Below are 19,154 nucleotides of genomic sequence, written 5' to 3'. Positions count from 1 at the left end.
ACAATCCACACGTCCAGAATTGCTACAGAGTGGCTTCAGGAACACTCTTCTGAGTTTACACACTTCCGCTGGTCACCAAACTCGCCAGACATGAACACTGTTGAGCGTACATGGGATGCCTTACAATGTGCTGCTCAGAAGAGATCTCCACCCCGTCGTTCTCTTACGGATTTATGGACAGCCCTGCTGGATTCATGGTGCCAGTTCCCTCCAGCACAACTTCAGACGTAAGTCGAGTCCATGTCAGGTCGTGTTACAGCACTTCTGTGTGCTCGCGGGTGGCCCTACACGATATTAGGCAGGTGTATCCGTATCTTTGGCTCTTCAGTGTATATATACTCGTATAATGTGAAAGTATTTAATCAAAATTGTTTCCTTCTTTTATTTGTGAAAGTATCCTTGATAAGATTGTTCTAAATTAATTATTCAACAAACCTGCATCTGACTGCGTCTGTGAACTTGTTTCTTGAACTCCTCCATTTTGCCAGAAATGCAACATGTATTTGACTCAGCAATCAAGTTTAGGAGAATAATGCCGTTTGTGCAATGCCATTAAGATGGTACTGAAAAATTAACTTTTGGCCCTGATGTTTACTTAATGAAATTATATCTTGCCTTGAATAATGCTAGTTGCGCAATGGCATAAAATTATTATTTGAAATAACTTTTCTCTGATAACGTTAGTTATACCAAAATCGATTTCAAACTATGAACTGCACGTATATATTGCATAGAGGCCTCATTTTCTTTACGTTCTTTCATTGGTGGATAACTTTACTTTAGACTCGTTTTCATATTCAGTACAAGCAAAGGATGTGGATTATGATTCAGGGTGTTAGATTTAAACACAATGTTGATTTCAATATATATATATATATATATATATATATATATATATATATATATATATATATATAATTTTAAGTCATACGCAAAACCTACCATGGTTCAAATGGCTCTGAGCACTATGGGACTTAACTTCTGTGGTCATCAGTCCCCTAGAAGTTAGGACTACTTAAACCTAACTAACCTAAGGACATCACACACATCCATGCCCAAGGCAGGATTCGAACCTGCGACCGTAGCAGCCCCGCGGTTCCGGACTGCGCGCCTAGAACCACTAGACCACCGCGGCCGGCAAACCTACGATTTCCAACAATTTTGTAGCCCGAATCACTCTTACAAAAAATTTTACAAAACGCTTACTGTGTCGAACCTTGGACATACAAATCCTAACTCTGAACATTATCTAACAAAAATCAATTTGAAATCATTATATATCTTCTCTCATTTACGTGCTAAAGTTTGGTCAGGGGCAGTGAACGCGACCCACCTTAAAACTGTCTGCACACGTCTGCTTCCTCCAGGTACCTACCTGCGACTCTCCGGTTTTTTACTGCGCGAGCCCGGCTCTCTTAACCATCAAAGATCCTCCTACTCGAAGATATTATACTCGTTCCACCTTGCGGTTGAAACTACCGACTTTATTTTCTGGAGCTACCCTGATCAGACCTTACCACATACCTTTCAAATGGAAGAAGTACGTCAGTTCAAACAGGCCCAGTAGATCTGCTGTTGTTCATTTATTGATAACCAGATGTAGAAAGCGTCTGGTATATGTACCGCACTTGTGTGTAACTTACGCTTAGTGGTAGGTGAATAGATAGTAACATCCAGTATACGCATTCTTAACATACCTCAAGACTACATCGTAGAGAAATACAAGACATCCCAATCTGATGCAATCCAAGCCAAAGGTCCTTGCCATTGCATTTATGAGGCTAGGTTTCTTCCTCTTGAGTTGTTTCTCCCATTGTCTGTAACAGGAATGACAGATATTATAATCAGATCAGACACACAACTTACTCCTAATCTGCAAACCATATCGTGTGGGAGCTTTTAGTTTCATTGTTTATAGTTTGGATGTAGATTAATTTTTCATATGGAGATAGACATTCATGCAGCAGATTGTTTTCTGGGGACAAGTGCGAGAATAAACGTCAGAAGAGTAGATCTAACGGTCTATTGTCATCGAGTATAAAAGTATTCTATAAATAACGTAAATGGCTGGATAACTGATGTTATATTGTTTTCGTTGTGGTCCAATGACTGGTTTTTGCAGCTCTGCAAGTCATTCTGTTCCGTGCAAGCCTCCTCATCTGAGAAATCAACAATCATTTCAACCTGCTTACTGAATTAGTCTGTTGGTCTCCCTCTACAATTTTTACCCTTCCCCCCCCCCCCCCTCCCCCCCACTTACCTCCAGTACTAAACTGATGATCTCTTGATGTTTCGGAATGAGTCTTTTAGTCAAGTTACGCCATAAAATTTATTTACTCCCTAATTCTATTCAGTACTTCGTCATTAGTTACGCGATCTGCCCATGCAATGTTCAGCATTCTTCTGTAGTATCACATTCCGCTTCCACACAAGGCTACGCTCTAGACAAATATCTTCAGAAAAGACTTACATTCAATGTTAAAATTCTTCGGAAGCACATTTACTTCCATTGTCAGTCTACATTTTATATTCTCTTTACTTCGGCCATCATCAGATATTTCACTGCTCAAATTGCGCTAGTCATTTATACTTTCAGTGTCTTATTTTATAACCTGATTCACTCAGCATCCCAGATTTTATTCGACCACATTCCGTTACCCTTGTTTTGCTCTTGTTGATGTTCATCTTACAGCCTCCTTTCAAGACACAGTCCACGTTCAGCTGCTCTTCCAAGTCGGTTACTGTGTCTGAAAGAATTGCAGTCTCTTCGGCGAGCCTAAAAGTTTCTGTTTCTTGGCCATTAACATTAATTTCTTTTCAAAAATTTTCTTTGCTCTTCTTTGCTGCTTGCTGAATGAGCAGGTTGGTTAACGTCAGGGACAGGCTACAACCCTGTCTTACCTCCTTCTCAGCCCTTGCATGCCTTTCAGTTCTCATAGCTGCCGACAGGTCTCTGTGCAAATTGTATCTAAGCTTTTATTCCCAGTGTATTATCTCTGCAACAATAACAATTTTAAAAGTGTATTCCAGTAAACATTGTCTAAAGGTTCCCCTGAGGTGACAAATGCTGCGAACGTCAGTTTGCGTTATCTTAACCTGTCTTATAATATGTGCCGTAAGCTCAGTATTTCCTTACTTGCTCCTAAATTTCTCCGGAAGTCAAACTAATCTTCCCCAATGTCGGCTTCTACATGCTTTTCTTCTCTGCTGCAAATAAATAGCGTCAATATATTGCAACAATGACATTAAACTGATAATTCGCTAATATTCACACCTGTGACATCTGCTTTCTTTGGAATTGTATTTATTACCTTCTTCTTGAAATCTGAAAGTACTTCAGTCCATTCATACACCTTGCTCACCAGGGTGAACAATTTTGTCATGACTGTTTCTGCCAGGGGTATTTGTATTTCTTATGGAACGTCGTCTACTCCAGGGGCCTCGTTTCCCACCTGCTGCGTAGCGTGTTGCTCCACATTTGGAATGCAATATAGCAGCGATTCTGCGTGGCATGGATATAAAAAGTTCTTGGTAGATATGTGGCACCAGAAGTCTACTGTAAATTACGGTCCGGTGGTTTGTGGGCTCGAAACTGTCATTTGTACTGAAGCGATTTATGTGGAAAGGTTTCTGGTATCATTATGGTCGCTCGACGGGAATTAACAGACTCTGGACGAGGAATAGTAGTTAGAGCTAGATGCATGGGACAGTCCATTTCGGAAATCGTTAGGGAATTCAGTATTCCGAGATCCAGAGTGTCAAGAGTGTGCTGAGAATACAAAGTTTCGAGGCTTACCTGAAGAACACTCTGGACTATTCGAGAGAATGATCTGGCCACTCAGATTGCCCGACATGAATTCCATCGAATTTTTGTGGGACATAATCGAGGGGTCAGTTCGTGCACAAATACTACACCGGCAACAATTTCGCAGCTACGTACAGCTATAAAGGGAGTGGATGGATCTGTTGAGTCCATTCCACGCCGAGCCGCTGCAGTATGCCGGGAAAAAGTAGGTCTGATACGATATTAAGAGGTATCAAATTACTCTCGTCACCACAGGTATTTGTGAATACAGGATGATTTTTCCCATCGTGTACACACTCTAGCAATTGAGCGATGAGAGGATACGGAAGAAAAAATATCCAGTGAATTTGTTACGCCCGGAAATGCATCGTTCCCTTGCCAGAAACCATTTATTCAATCATACACTTTTACAGAGGCTGCGGTCTAATAGGCGCTGTACCATGCAGCCACAGCCATACTATGTATTGAAAATGGTTTACATGTACCTCAACACATGCGTGTACGAACAGTAATACACTATGTGATCAAAAGTATGCGGACACCCATAAAAACATACGCTTTTCATATTAGGTGCATTATGCTGCTACCTACTGTCAGGTACTCCATATCAGCGACCTCAGTAGTCATTAGACATCGTCAGAGAGCAGAATGGGGCGCTACACGGAACTCACGGACTTCGAACGCGGTCAGGTGATTGGATGTCATTTGTGTCATACGTCTGTGCGCGAGATTTCCACCCTCCTAAACGTCCCTAGGTCTACTGTTTCCGATGTGATAGTGAAGTGGAAACTTGAAGAGATATGTACAACAAAAAAGCGTACAGGCCGACCTCTTCTGTTTACTGACAGAGACCGCCGACATTTGAAGAGGGTCGTAATGCGTAATAGGCAGACATCTATCCAGACCATCACACAGGAACTCCAAACTGCATCAGGATCCACTGCAGGTACTATGAAAGTTAGGCAGGAGGTAAGAAAACTTGGATTTCATGGTCGAGCGGCTGCTCATAAGCCCCACATCACGCCAGTAAATGCCAAACGACGCCTCGCTCGGTTTAAGGAGCGTAAACATTGAAGGATTGAACAGTGGGAAACGTTGTGTGGAGTGACAAATCATGGCACACAATGTGGCGAACTGATGGCACCGTGTAGGTATGGCGAATGCCTGGTGAACGACATCTGCCAGTGTGTGTAGTGCCGTTTGTGTTACGGTGTGGTCGTGTTTTCCCTTGCACCCCCTGTTGTTTTGCGTGGCGCTTTCACAGGCCTACATTGATGTTTTAAGCACCTTCATGCTTCCCACTGTTGAAGAGCAATTCTGGGATGGCGATTGCATCTTTCAACACGATCGAGCATCTGTTCATAATGCATGGCCTGTGGCGGAGTGGATACACGACAATACCATCCCTGTAATGGACTGGCCTGCACAGAGTCCTGACCTGAATCCTGTAGAATACCTTTGAGATGTTTGGAACGCCAGCTTCGTGCCAGGCCTCACCGACCGACATCGATACCTCTCCTCAGTGCAGCACTCCGCGGAGAATCGGCTGCCATTCCACAAGAAACCTTCCAGCGCCTGATTGAATGTATGCCTGCGAGAATGGGAGCTGTCATCAAAGCTAAGGGTGGGCCAACACCATATCGAATTCCAGCATTACCGATGGAGGGCGCCACGAACTTGTAAGTCATTTTCAGTCATGTGTCCGGATCCTTTTGATCACATAGTGTATGTTCCGTCTCACACGTTCACATTGGCCAGGCTGCATCCGAACAGTGTCAAAGGCAGCATGAATACGCCGCTCCAGTTTCTCCACATCCGGAATAGGCTCTTCATACATGACACTTTTGAGATGTCCCCATGACCAGAAATCGCACGGATTGAGATCCGGTGAACGAGCAACTTGACCCCTCGTCCGATTCGTCAACCAGGGAATACACGACTGAGTTGCGTCTGGATGCTAACGGCGAAGTGGACTGGAGCGCCATCATGTAGCAGCCACATAAACCTTCGAATCATCAATATCGCTTCTTCCAGCAGAGGAAACAAAGTCACCCGCAAGAAACGCCGATAGTTCCGGCCTGTTAGGTGACATGGAAGGAAGACGGGTCCCAAAATACGGTCGCCAATTATCCCAGTCCACACATTCCGGCTGCAGCGATACTGATGATTCGCTGTGGCTGTAACCTGGGGGTTCTGCATTCTATCCCACAAATGACTGTTATGAAAGTCGAAGATACCACTCCGAGTAAAGGTGGCCTCATCTGTGAATAGGATGGCTGACACAGATCCCGGAACCCCTGTTGCCTGTTGAGGAAACCAATCACAAAACTGCTCTCGATATGGAAAATCTGTCTCTAGTAAGCCCTGCACACGCTATAAGTGATAAGGTTAGCAACAATTGTCATGGAGAATGTTCCACACGGTCGTCTGGCTGACCTGTCCTGGCGGGCCTAATGCCTGCTACTGACACGGCGGTCGCCTTCCACAGTGTTAATCACACTTTCCTGCAAGTCTAGTGTCCGAACATTGCAGGTACGTTATCATGATTTCCTGCTTCCTGAAGCGGCCCTGTCGCAAACGGCGAAACACTGTTGCAAACATTGGATGCTGTGGTTGCTATCAGTGGGGTAGGTCTCCTGATACAACCTTGCTGTCCGCCGCCCATTGCCATTTGCCTTTCCGTTAGTAAACACCATGTCGGTAAGCTCTCAATTAGAATACAGAACCGTTGTGTACAACGCTGTATCATATCCACTACAAGGTGACTCAGCAAGAGAAATGAAGAACAGTACCGCCGTCCAGGAGGAGCCATGCATACTTAATTAACCGTGGTTATGTCATAGGTGGGTATGAGATCCCAGTCTCTGTAACAAGGTTTGATAACAAAGTATGATTGAATAAATGGTCTCTAACATGGAAACCATGCATTTCCGGACAGAAGCTCATTAGACCTTTTTTGTTCCGTATACTCTCATCGATCAGTCCCTAGAGTTTTTGCACGGTGGAAAAAATGACCCTGTATTCAGAAATACACAATCATCCATACCATGTGGCACAGTTCTTCTTCTTTCTGGCCTTAATCCGTATCTCACAGGGTCGCTACGTTAATTTGACAACGTTAGTGGTAGTGTAGCCAGCCTCTTGCCCCAAACCTTCCATCCCCCGTCCACCGGGGCCAGAATCTTAGTATCCGGACTCTACCCGGTGCGGCGCGCTTATCCCGAATCCTGGGCGGGACATCATGTGGTAGGTTGTTTCTTGATATTCCTTTGATCACTTTGTGTACAATCACGAATAGGGGATGGTATCACGAGTGCTGTCGTTCATCCTTTTTTCTATTTCTTTTCATGTACATTACGTTACACTTACTCATTATTTCAGTTAAACGGTTGATCGTAAAGACATAACAACAAAGTCATGAAATAGCTATGTATAATATCACTTACTTTTCAAGTTGGTCCCCCAGACGGGCAGATGTATCGTCGTCAAGGGGTTCGAAGAGATCGTCCACAGTCAGATCCTTCGAGTAACCCTCTCTGAAAAGCGGCAGAGTGTATCTGTAACATATACAAGCATGTATATGAGTTCCATAATGTTATCGCGCAATCTCTATCTCATCAACAAACCATCAGCCACAAAATAATTCTTCGATAGTGAAAATAAAAGAGTGCTCTTGTGTGTATGCGTGTGTATGCGTTTGCGTGTGTTTGTCGTTAAATAGTTCGTTAAGCTCCACAAACGGTTCGATGTATCGAAGATTTTCGATTTGTACCAAAACTCCTCACAAAGAACGGCAGATTATCATCTAAATGGTACGATCTAAGCTGCCGCCAAAGTACTGTTCCCACACCATTATGTCACCTGCTTTCTCGTTCTACATCCACATCCATACTTTGCAAAACTCTGTGAAATGGGTGGCAGAGGATACTCCGCACTGCACCACTTACTAGGGTTTACAGCAGTTCCATTCCCGTACGTGGTGAAGACTGACTGTTGAAGTGCCCGTGTGCGCACTGTAATGTTGTATTCGCTGTCCCTGAGAGACTGTAGTGTATGCCCAGGTTATGTACTGAATACTGGTTCTTAAAAATTTGTTAATAGGCTTCGCAGGATAATTCAGGGGTCTGCCAGTTTAGGTTTTTCAGTCTTTTCTTTAAGCTTTCCCGTCCGTCAAACAAGCCTTTGCCCTTTCGTACTGTCCTCTGTCTACGTGAAATATCCTCTATATGCCATATTTGGCATGGATACCTCACATTTCTGTAGTACACTATGATGTGCTGCACACGAGTGTTTTGTAAGCAGTATCCTTGCTAGATTGAGTGCATTTACTCACTATCCCACCAAAGAATCGAAGTCTGCTATCTATTTTACCTATTTCACCACTCCATTTCTTTGCTCCACGCATTCCTGCCTTCATGTACTTGTATGAGTTTAGTGGTTCCAGTTGTGGCTCACTGATATTGTAGTCATATGAGACTAATTTTTGCGTTTTTTGAAGTGCCAAATCTTTTCTGAAAATTTAAGCAAGTTGTTACTCCTTGCTCTAATCTGATCAGTAACTTACTGAATATTAACAACAGAGAGTTTTTCAGACAGTGTTTCGTTATAGATGGCACATGATCTGTAAAAAGTCTGAAGTTACTATTAATATTACTTGACGGATTTTTAACATGCAACATGACTTTCAAGAGCTCCATCACGTTTCGATGTGGCTTACTACTACATTTACCTAAGATTCTCCATCGAAAATAACGTGTTACGCTCTCCCTGCCAAGAAATCCTCAGTCCAGCTACAAACTTAGTTTTCAACGATCATACTTTCGTTAATAATCGTTGCTGTGATATCGAGTCAGAAACTTTCTGGAAGTGAAGAAATGGTGCATCCATCTTATTGACTTTATCCGTGACTTTCAGGATATGATGAGAGAAAGGTGCTAGTTGCATGTCGCATAGAGGATTTTTTTTGAATACACGAAGAAGTTTGGAGATTCAGCATTACCTTTGAGCCCAGAATACGTTCTGATATTGGGCAATTTCGTGGCAGTTGACTACCAACAACGCTAGACAGACAATTTGGCTTTTGCACTCAACGCATTTATCGCCTACTTTAGTAAACCTTATAGCGAGTGCTTCAACAACTGTAGCATCACACTGTATACCTCTTTTCAAGAGTTCTTGAATGTTTTTAAGAGACTGTCGCTGTCCCGTAAAGAAGACATTTGCTTTAATACTTCTACAGATGAGAAAGTGTAACTAAAATGGCTAAATCCTCGATCCTTTTCGGAGCATAGCCTAACGTCGCGGCGCGGTCGCTAGAGGAGAAGCTCCGATCGAATTAAAACGTTAAATCCGCGTTCCTCCAATATTCCAGCGTTTCTTGTGTCTGAAGACGGTAATATATTGTAAGAGGTGCAGTCAAGTGAAAGGAGACTTTTGGGGATATATAGCTGTAGGAAAAAATTAGTCAGCATCTCTTAATCAGACTCCTGCTTATCTTCTGTAATCACAATTTGTGACGTCGACTGTAGCCGGATGTTCTCAGTGGTGATTACGACACTTGATAACTGTACAGTCATAGCCTGCGATAACTATTCTGACGCAATCTTGAGAAATAATGGAAAAAAACTATTGGGTAATGGTACCGCGTAATTCCAGTAGCATATTCTGTTGTAGGTAGGCCTTCTACCTGAGTCCTTCATTCCTGACCTCTGTACATTACGACGCAGAGACAGTCGAAACTGCTAAGCGGCTGAACAATTTATACAGTATCGGTGGCTTTCAACTACTGGCGGCAACGGCTACCGACTATCAGTGCTACGAGGACCTTACCGGACTATCCAGACATTAAAACAAACAGGGCACCACCACTCCACCACCCTTTCTTCTTCACATCTTGGGGGATGAACGCTGGAAACAGTGTACGGTAACTAGTTTCAGTACATCAGGATGCCACAATGTGTAGTCAGTTCCTGAAAATGGTTCAAATGGCTCTGAGCACTATGCGACTTAACTTCTGAGGTCATCAGTCGCCTAGAACTTAGAACTAATTAAACCTAACTAACCGTAGGACATCACACACATCCATGCCCGAGGCAGGATTCGAACCTGCGACCGTAGCGGTCGCTCGGCTCAGTTCCTGAAAGGAGGCTTCAGCAACATGTCTTGAACGTCATATCAGAAGGATCAACAATAACGACGCTGTACCAGTGCTCAAGAACTCTGAAGGTCATGGACAAAAGCCACGGAAACGAATGACCAAATGTTGAGGAATTCCTGAAGGATTCGCAATTAAGATGGTCTGTTATCGTGTGCTAGGATCTCCCAGCGCGCCTTGCAGTGGCAGTATCTTGTCAACACGCTCACGAGTACCTCGCATAGTACCATCAGTGGACGTGACGTAGAGCTTCTCGCGTAACTGTGCCGTGTGCTCCTGCGATTTGATTGTTCCGGTGTAGGGTGATCGATCTCTTTCGATTCACTTTGCGGTGCGCGGATTGGTGCGCTCTCTGGATTCCGTACGGGAAGCCGAAAGGGAGTCTCGGGCTGAGAGAGAGAGACGAGCGGGCCTGGGCGGAGCGATGCCGGAAGATCGCGGAAGTCGCGTCGGTAAGTGGTGCGAGTTTGGCAGTTGCATTGGGGCCGGCCGAGCAGCGGAACTGGAGGTGCTGCAGTGACTCACTGTCGTTCGTTCTGTTTACGAGTTCAACCTTCAAATGGTTCAAATGGCTCTGAGCACTATGGGACTCAACTGCTGAGGTCATTAGTCCCCTAGAACTTAGAACTAGTTAAACCTAACTAACCTAAGGACATCACAAACATCCATGCCCGAGGCAGGATTCGAACCTGCGACCGTAGCGGTCTTGCGGTTCCAGACTGCAGCGCCTTTAACCGCACGGCCACTTCGGCCGGCAGTTCAACCTTCCTCACGCTGTGGCTACGGGCTGGTGTTATTCTGGCCATTGCCTTATTAGCGGTATTTGGATTAATATTGTTAAGGGTGAGCTGTTAGTTTGGTGCATCTTCATCTGGTGGAGTTACAGCGAGACTTCTTTCTGTCGTATTCTGGCTTGCGCCGCTGAGCAGTGAGTGTTCCCACGTCGCGTGTCGAAACACAGACTTGTGCCCTGGTTGATTTACGTATGAACTGGAGTGCCTATGTGGGCGTGTTTGCTTAAATTGTTGATGAAGTGTTTCACAATACCCTTACTTGAGTGTCTTTACATTGCATTTCAGTTTGTTACTGAATTTATGTCAGTTAAGGGACGCCCAAATTGTCACGCTAGTCAAGTAAAGTTTAAGTCAACTGTGACACCACTATTTACCTGTTGGATTAAAATTAATTCATTCTTAACCACGGTTAGGGATAATTCAAGGCTAATTATAACTGCCGTGTGTGTGTGTGTGTGTGTGTGTGTGTGTGTGTGTGTGTGTGGTTTTTTTTGCCCTTTTCTCTTACTCACTACTGTTGAGTGTTAAACTGTTTTGTAAACCCCTTTGACGTCATTTCACGGTGTGGTTTTAGAAAGAGTTCTGTGGGTACTGTTGTTAACGGCTCCTGTTGCAACGAGGTTTCTGATCCACACATCTATCGCACGCCAGGGGTTCAAATGGTTCAAATGGCTCTGAGCACTATGGGACTTAACATCTGTGGTCATCAGTCCCCTAGAACTTAGAACTACTTAAACCTAACTAACCTAAGGACATCACACACATCCATGCCCGAGGCAGGATTCGAACCTGCGACCGTAGCAGTCGCGCGGTTCCGGACTGAGCGCCTCAACCGCGAGACCACCGCGGCCGGCACGCCAGGGGTTTAGTGCCAACCACCAACAGTGCGGTAACTTGTTATCAATCCTTTTCGAATCACCGTCTGGCCTACGACTATTGATGGATTTCTGTGGTAAAATTCAAATGGAGACACTGTCTTGTTAACTTGTCTGAACTGAATGTGCTTGCCTTGTAAAACAGTTCATTACTGATTCTGAGTAGTTTAATCAGTGGTAGGGCACTCGTTATTCTGGACCAGACTGTACTTGGCATTAATTGCATTGTCTTGGTAAATCGGTGTGCTTCGTAAGATTATAACCCAAGCGCCATTGTGGGTAATATTTACCATTTAACTATATGAGTGGGTTATGTGAATCATTGTGGCACACAAGGTCACGTAAGACAGTGCTGTAGTGGGCAGGTATTGCTATACGTCTGTGATATTATTTCCTGTAGGCCATTGTGCCCATTAGGTTATGTAAGGCTTAAATACAGTGACCAGTTTGGTAATTTCCTGTGTTTCGTAATAACATTTTACAAGCATTAAAATTTTGGGAAAGGTTTAAATCTCATATTTGCAGATTGTTTGATGTTAGATAACTTGTTGATGATTTATATTAAGTCAGCTGATGTACATTTAAACTGAACAAGTTGTATGTCAGTATGTTGTTACCAATACCCTGCATGAATTTTCTTGCGTAATAAATAAAATTTTATATTCTATCCTCAATTTGTTGCTCAGCCTTCCACTCCAGCATCCCCTGTATCCTCCTCCCAACCATATCAGTAACGCAGATGTGTGGTTTTGTGAACTGGTACCGATGTGCTGGGTGATGCGTGCTGTACCTACGTCGTGTGAATATCAAGTGGGCTTCGCGCGAGCAATGCAGAGCATGTCAGGTTCCCTCATACTGAACAAAGTGGTCACTGCTCCTAACAGGTTTCTCGACCATTTTTAAATAAGTGCTAGGTCACGCATTAAGTCGTAATAATATGACTGGTACTTCCATAACTCGGGTTGTGCAGAAGCAGGCACATTCGGTTAATAGCCACAGGAAGCGCTCTTTCGATGAGCAGTCATTCTTCTAGCCATCACTTCATGTTTATCGTCTCTCCTGTGTTGTTTCGCTGCTACTGTTCTAATTAGCGTTTTAAGTAGCAGATCGATAACAAAAGAGACTCTTGAGTCAGGATGTGTGCAGTGGATGGTCGTTCAGCAGTTATCTACAATCCCATCTGAAATCATTACTCAACTAATGAGAGATACATTCTCTAGGCAAAGGTAGCTGATTTGATATAACCGCCTCGCAGCACGCACTGAACAGATACTCGGCTGTCGACTGACTGGGCTCACGCAACCTCTTTGGCCGCCTTTATATACTCCAGAAAAGATGTCGTGCCTCGCTCAATTTGTTACAGCCAACGGTTTACCACTACTATTTATAGCCGGCACGGTAGCTCAGCGTGTTCGGTCAGAAGGTTAGCTGCCCTCTGTAATAAAATAACTGAGTGAATGGGTCAATAATGAACTTCAACGGGCGTCAGGAGACGTCCGCCACGAACAATTGCAACGAACTATGAAGAACAGAAAAAAAGAGAGAAGAAGAAAGTGGTCAGCGCTACAGAATGTCAATCCAAAGGGCCCGGGTTCGTTTCCCGGCTGGGTCGGAGATTTTCTCCGCTCAGGGACTGGGTATTGTGTTGTCCTTATCATCATCATTTCATCCCCATGGACGCACAAGTCACCGAAGTGGCGTAAAATAAAAGACTTGCACCCGGCGAAAGGTCTATCCGACGGGGGGCCCTAGTCACACAACATTTTTACCCCTCGCTATGGCACGTAATCTGTACTGTGCAATACATCTCCACTTGCTTATCCACAACGCAACCCGTTCGGTTTCATGTTCCAATAAAGCGTTATTTCATTTTTTTTTCATCTTTCTAGCGGTGTGTTAGGCGCTCACTTGAGTCATTTTCACCTGTCATGAACTAAAGAAGAAGATTACTCTTTCTCTTTTGTCTGGTACATCTACATCTACACACCGTAAGCAGTGTTACGGTATGTGGCAGAGGGTACACTGTGTACCACTGTCACTTCCCCCTTTACCTGTTCCAGTCGCGTATGCTTCGGGGTTCGAATCTCTCTAATTTCATTTTCATGGTCTTTTCGCGAGATATACGTATGAGGAAGCAAAGTATTCGTTGACTCCTTTAGGGACGTACTCTCTCGGAATTGCACTATGATGCAGAACGCCTCTCTTGCGGCGACTGCCTCTGGAGTTGAGAGCATCTCCATGATGCTTTCGCGCTTCCTAAATGAACCTGTAACGATACTTTTGTTAATAGACTACATTTCCTGATGATTCTTCCAATGAATCTCAGCCTGACATCTGCCTTACCCGCAATTAATTTTATGTGGTCGTTCCGTTCCAAATCGCTCTGTACTCATACTCCTATGTATTTTATGGTAGTGACTACTTCCAGTAATTGTTCTCCAATCGTGTAATCATACAATAAAGGGTCTTTCTGTCTACGTATCGGCAATATGTAACATTTGTTTATGTCGAGGATCAACTGCCACTCCCTGCACCAACTGTCAAACCTCTTCAGGTCTTCCTGCATTCCGCTATAATCCTCTAGCAGTGGAACTCCTCTGTGTAAAAAGCATTCTCCACGAAAAGGCTTATGGAATTTCCTGTGATATCACGTATCGATAACACCCCACGAGTGTCATAAAATTGGCAACAGAACTGCAAGTTTCTGTCAGACGCCGGTAGCTGTCGTGCGGGATACGGCGGATCCCATGGAGCGTGCCCGCTGAGCCACGCCTCCAGCTCCTGCACGTCAAATTCAAACTAAGAAAATCTTCTGTTATTGTGTTAACTTACTCGCTAATCATTTCTGCTCCTGTCCAGCATTCCTATGGCAACAGATGCCGCATCAGTCTGTAGCCCAACTCTCCTTACCATTGTGTACGAAGTCGTACACAACGTTCGTGACATCGGTCACTTATATATGGTGTGAAAAGTAATGGTCCTATACCACTTCCTGGGGACAAGCTCGAAGTTACTTTTTCGTCTGAGCACTTCTCTCCGTTCACAAATGACATGCACCATTCGGTTTGGTAGAAATTCTTCAGTCCAGCCATACCATTGGACTGATACTCTGTACGCTCGTATTTTGTTTACTAGGCCACAGTGTGAACCTGGTATTGAACGCCTTTTTCGGAAGGTGAGGAATACGGCATTTACAAGCACGCCTGTTATCTACTGCTTCTAGGTTTCGCGGATGAACAGAGAGAGCTGGGTCTCACACGGTCGTTCTTTAAGAAAACCATGTTGATTCCTAGTGAGGACACTTTCAGTTTCCAGAAATGTCATAATACGCGAGCATAAGACTTTTTCCGAAATTCTGTAACAGACTGACGTCAGAGATATAGGCCTATAGTTTTATGCGTCTGTTCAACAGCCCTCCTTGGAAACTGGAATGATCTGTGCTTGTTTCTCCCAATCATCGGGAACACCCCACTCCTCGAAACACCAATGGCGCACTGCTGCCAGGAGACGGGCAAATTCTTTCGCATACTCTGTGTAGAATAGTACTGGTATGCCGTTAGGTCCAGTGGTCTAACCTCCATTGAACGATTTCAGCTGCTTTTCTATCCCTTGCTCACTTCTTTCGATATATGTCATTTTGTCGTTTGTGCGACTATTTAAAAGGGGAAGCAATTTTGGAAATATACGTTTAATATTTCGGCGTTTTCTGTGTCACCCTCTGTCTTAGTGCCACTATGGTCACAGTGTCTACATAGATGGTTTCGATCTGTTTACTGATTTAACATACAACCAAAATTTCTGAGAATTTTCTGTCAAGTTGGTAGATAGAATTTTATTTTTTAACTCTGTTGTCGAACCACGGTGTGTCTTTTCCATCCCTCACAACTTTGTTAGGCACTTACCTGTCTCAAGTGTATTGTACGAAACTCTTGAACTTCGTCCGTTGATGCTCAACATCATCAGTGCTGGAGATTAATTTGCGTGTTGACACGTCAGGTAATCTGAAATCTGTCTCTTCTCCCCCTTACTAAACCGAAGGGTATTCCTAACTTCCTTTGTGTTCCTATCTACTGATGCAGTAAGGCCCTCATGATTACTGGTTCCTTGTTCTAAGCGAATTTAGACGAAAAGTTCGTGTCTGTTTGTCACCAGCAGGTCTAAGATATTTTCTGATAAAGCACTTAAAACAATTTCACACGACTCTCTGTCCCTACTAGCCAGCATACTCAATTTAGTCTCCTAGTCTATAGCTGATAAGTTAAAATCTGCTCCTAAAATTATAACACGACCAGGAAACTTACGCAATATATTTTTCAAGTTTTCTCTTAGGTGTTCTGCCACTACTTCTGGTGACACAGAGGATCTACGAAACATCTGATGATCATGTTTCATCCACCTTTAACACTTATCTGCACCCAAACTATTTCGTATCTGAATCTATACTAATCTCACTAGATGTTATGTTAGTTTTTATTCCTATACACATGCTTCCATCACCAGCTTTAAACCTATCTTTGCGGTATACTAGACTCCAGTCGGAATCTCGAACTTCATTGCTGCTGACATCTGGCTTCATCCAGCTTTCTGTTCGCAGTGCTATCTGGGCATTGTTACCTTTTATTAGCGAGACAGGTTCCGGGCTCTTGCCATAGACGCTCCTGCATTTACCTAATACTATATTAACGTTTTCTTTCTCCAGTCCTCCGTGACGAGTGCTACCACGTCTGGACTGGGAACGCGTCTTTTTGGGCATGTGAACGGATTTTTCTATTCCAAAAATCTCACATGTGCGTGTCAGACGTAATCTGCTACCCTGCTAGTAGCGTCCTGCGTGCAGCCCACTCCTGACGTATTAAGAAGTGTCATACACTCCTGGAAATTGAAATAAGAACACCGTGAATTCATTGTCCCAGGAAGGGGAAACTTTATTGACACATTCCTGGGGTCAGATACATCACATGATCACACTGACAGAACCACAGGCACATAGACACAGGCAACAGAGCATGCACAATGTCGGCACTAGTACAGTGTATATCCACCTTTCGCAGCAATGCAGGCTGCTATTCTCCCATGGAGACGATCGTAGAGATGCTGGATGTAGTCCTGTGGACCGGCTTGCCATGCCATTTCCACCTGGCGCCTCAGTTGGACCAGCGTTCGTGCTGGACGTGCAGACCGCGTGAGACGACGCTTCATCCAGTCCCAAACATGCTCAATGGGGGACAGATCCGGAGATCTTGCTGGCCAGGGTAGTTGACTTACACCTTCTAGAGCACGTTGGGTGGCACGGGATACATGCGGACGTGCATTGTCCTGTTGGAACAGCAAGTTCCCTTGCCGGTCTAGGAATGGTAGAACGATGGGTTCGATGACGGTTTGGATGTACCGTGCACTATTCAGTGTCCCCTCGACGATCACCAGTGGTGTACGGCCAGTGTAGGAGATCGCTCCCCACACCATGATGCCGGGTGTTGGCCCTGTGTGCCTCGGTCGTATGCAGTCCTGATTGTGGCGCTCACCTGCACGGCGCCAAACACGCATACGACCATCATTGGCACCAAGGCAGAAGCGACTCTCATCGCTGAAGACGACACGTCTCCATTCGTCCCTCCATTCACGCCTGTCGCGACACCACTGGAGGCGGGCTGCACGATGTTGGGGCGTGAGCGGAAGACGGCCTAACGGTGTGCGGGACCGTAGCCCAGCTTCATGGAGACGGTTGCGAATGGTCCTCGCCGATACCCCAGGAGCAACAGTGTCCCTAATTTGCTGGGAAGTGGCGGTGCGGTCCCCTACGGCACTGCGTAGGATCCTACGGTCTTGGCGTGCATCCGTGCGTCGCTGCGGTCCGGTCCCAGGTCGACGGGCACGTGCACCTTCCGCCGACCACTGGCGACAACATCGATGTACTGTGGAGACCTCACGCCCCACGTGTTGAGCAATTCGGCGGTACGTCCACCCGGCCTCCCGCATGCCCACTATACGCCCTCGCTCAAAGTCCGTCAACTGCACATACGGTTCACGTCCACGCTGTCGCGGCATGCTACCAGTGTTAAAGACTGCGATGGAGCTCCGTATGGCACGGCAAACTGGCTGACACTGACGGCGGCGGTGCACAAATGCTGCGCAGCTAGCGCCATTCGACGGCCAACACCGCGGTTCCTGGTGTGTCCGCTGTGCCGTGCGTGTCATCATTGCTTGTACAGCCCTCTCGCAGTGTCCGGAGCAAGTATGGTGGGTCTGACACACCGGTGTCAATGTGTTCTTTTTTCCATTTCCAGGAGTGTACATATCTCCACCCAGAAGCGTAGGTCGAGAAAGTCGCGTTGAAGATAGTCGCAGAATAGTCTTAGCCTCTGGTTTAAGCCTTCCTCTCGGCTCCAAACCCAGACCAGAGGACCGCGATGGGTTCTGGAAAAGATACTACAAAGGTCTGCTTCCACCCCACGAGCGAGGTTAACTATCTTCATAAAATCAGCCATCCGTCTGTTAAGAGCCGGGGAAGACATCTGAACCCAGACAGACGGAATGAGCCACTGTTTGCAGCAAGGTACACTCAATACACTCAGTCGCTGCCGGCAGTGCCTCCACATCTCAAACGAGACCCCTTGGCAAGAAAACAGAGAACATTGGCCTTATCTCCAGACCTGCATGCTACGTTAAAATTGACATTAAAATTGCTACACCAAGAAGAAATGCAGATGGTAAACGGCTATCCATTGGACAAATATACGATACTAGAACTGACATGTGATTACATTTTCACGCAATTTGGGTGCATACATCCTGAGAAATCAGTACCCAGAACAACCACCTCTGGCCGTAATAACGGCCTTGATACGCTTGGGCATTGAGTCAAGCAGAGCTTGGATGGCGTGTACAGGTTCAGCTGTCCATGCAGCTTCAACACGATACCACAGTTCATCAGGTAGAGCCACGGGCCGTAACACATCTGAAATGTAACATCCACTGTGCAAAGTGCCGTCAATACGAACAAGAGGTGACCGAGACGTGTAACCAATGGCATCCCATACCATCACGCCGGGTGATACGCCAGTATGGCGATGGCGAATACATGCTTCCAATGTGCGTTCACCGCGATGTCGCCAAACAAAGATGCGACCATCATGACGCTGTAAATAGAGCCTGAAATCATCTGAAAAAATGACGTTTTGCCATTTGTGCACGTACACCATCGCAGGTGCTCCTGTCTGTGATGCAGCGTAAAGGGTAACCGCAGCCATGGTCTCTGAGCTGATAGTCCATGATGCTGCAAACGTCGTCGAACTGTTCGTTCAGATGGTTGTTGTCTTGCAAACGTCCCCACCTGTTGACTCAGGGATCGAGACATGGCTGCACGATCCGTTACAGCCATGCGGATAAGATGGCTGTCATCTCGCCTGCTAGTGATACGAGGCCATTGGGACCCAGCACTGCGTTCCGTATTACCCTCCCGAACCCACCGATTCCATATTCTGGTAACAGTCATTGGATCTCGACCAACGCGAGCAGCAATGTCGCGA

The 19,154-nt window shown here is 45.3% G+C and overlaps 1 protein-coding gene across 3 annotated transcripts in view; it reads right to left on the bottom strand.

Moving 5' to 3' along the window:
• LOC126458000 (ATP-binding cassette sub-family C member 4-like) overlaps positions 1-19,154 on the bottom strand; it is a 310,841-nt gene that overhangs the window by 208,350 nt on the left and 83,337 nt on the right. For all 3 annotated transcript variants that reach the window (XM_050094772.1, XM_050094773.1, XM_050094774.1), the window contains 2 exons: positions 7,252-7,362; positions 1,698-1,817 (listed from right to left, as the gene is read on the bottom strand). In XM_050094772.1, the coding sequence (XP_049950729.1) occupies positions 1,698-1,817; positions 7,252-7,362 (231 nt within the window). The remainder of the gene's footprint in view (positions 1-1,697; positions 1,818-7,251; positions 7,363-19,154) is intronic.

The sequence above is a fragment of the Schistocerca serialis genome, chromosome 2 (assembly GCF_023864345.2).
Source record: "Schistocerca serialis cubense isolate TAMUIC-IGC-003099 chromosome 2, iqSchSeri2.2, whole genome shotgun sequence".
NCBI classification, from domain to species: domain Eukaryota; kingdom Metazoa; phylum Arthropoda; class Insecta; order Orthoptera; family Acrididae; genus Schistocerca; species Schistocerca serialis.
The sequence above is the reverse complement of the archived record's forward strand: the minus strand, read 5'-3'. Positions and strand labels throughout refer to the sequence as shown.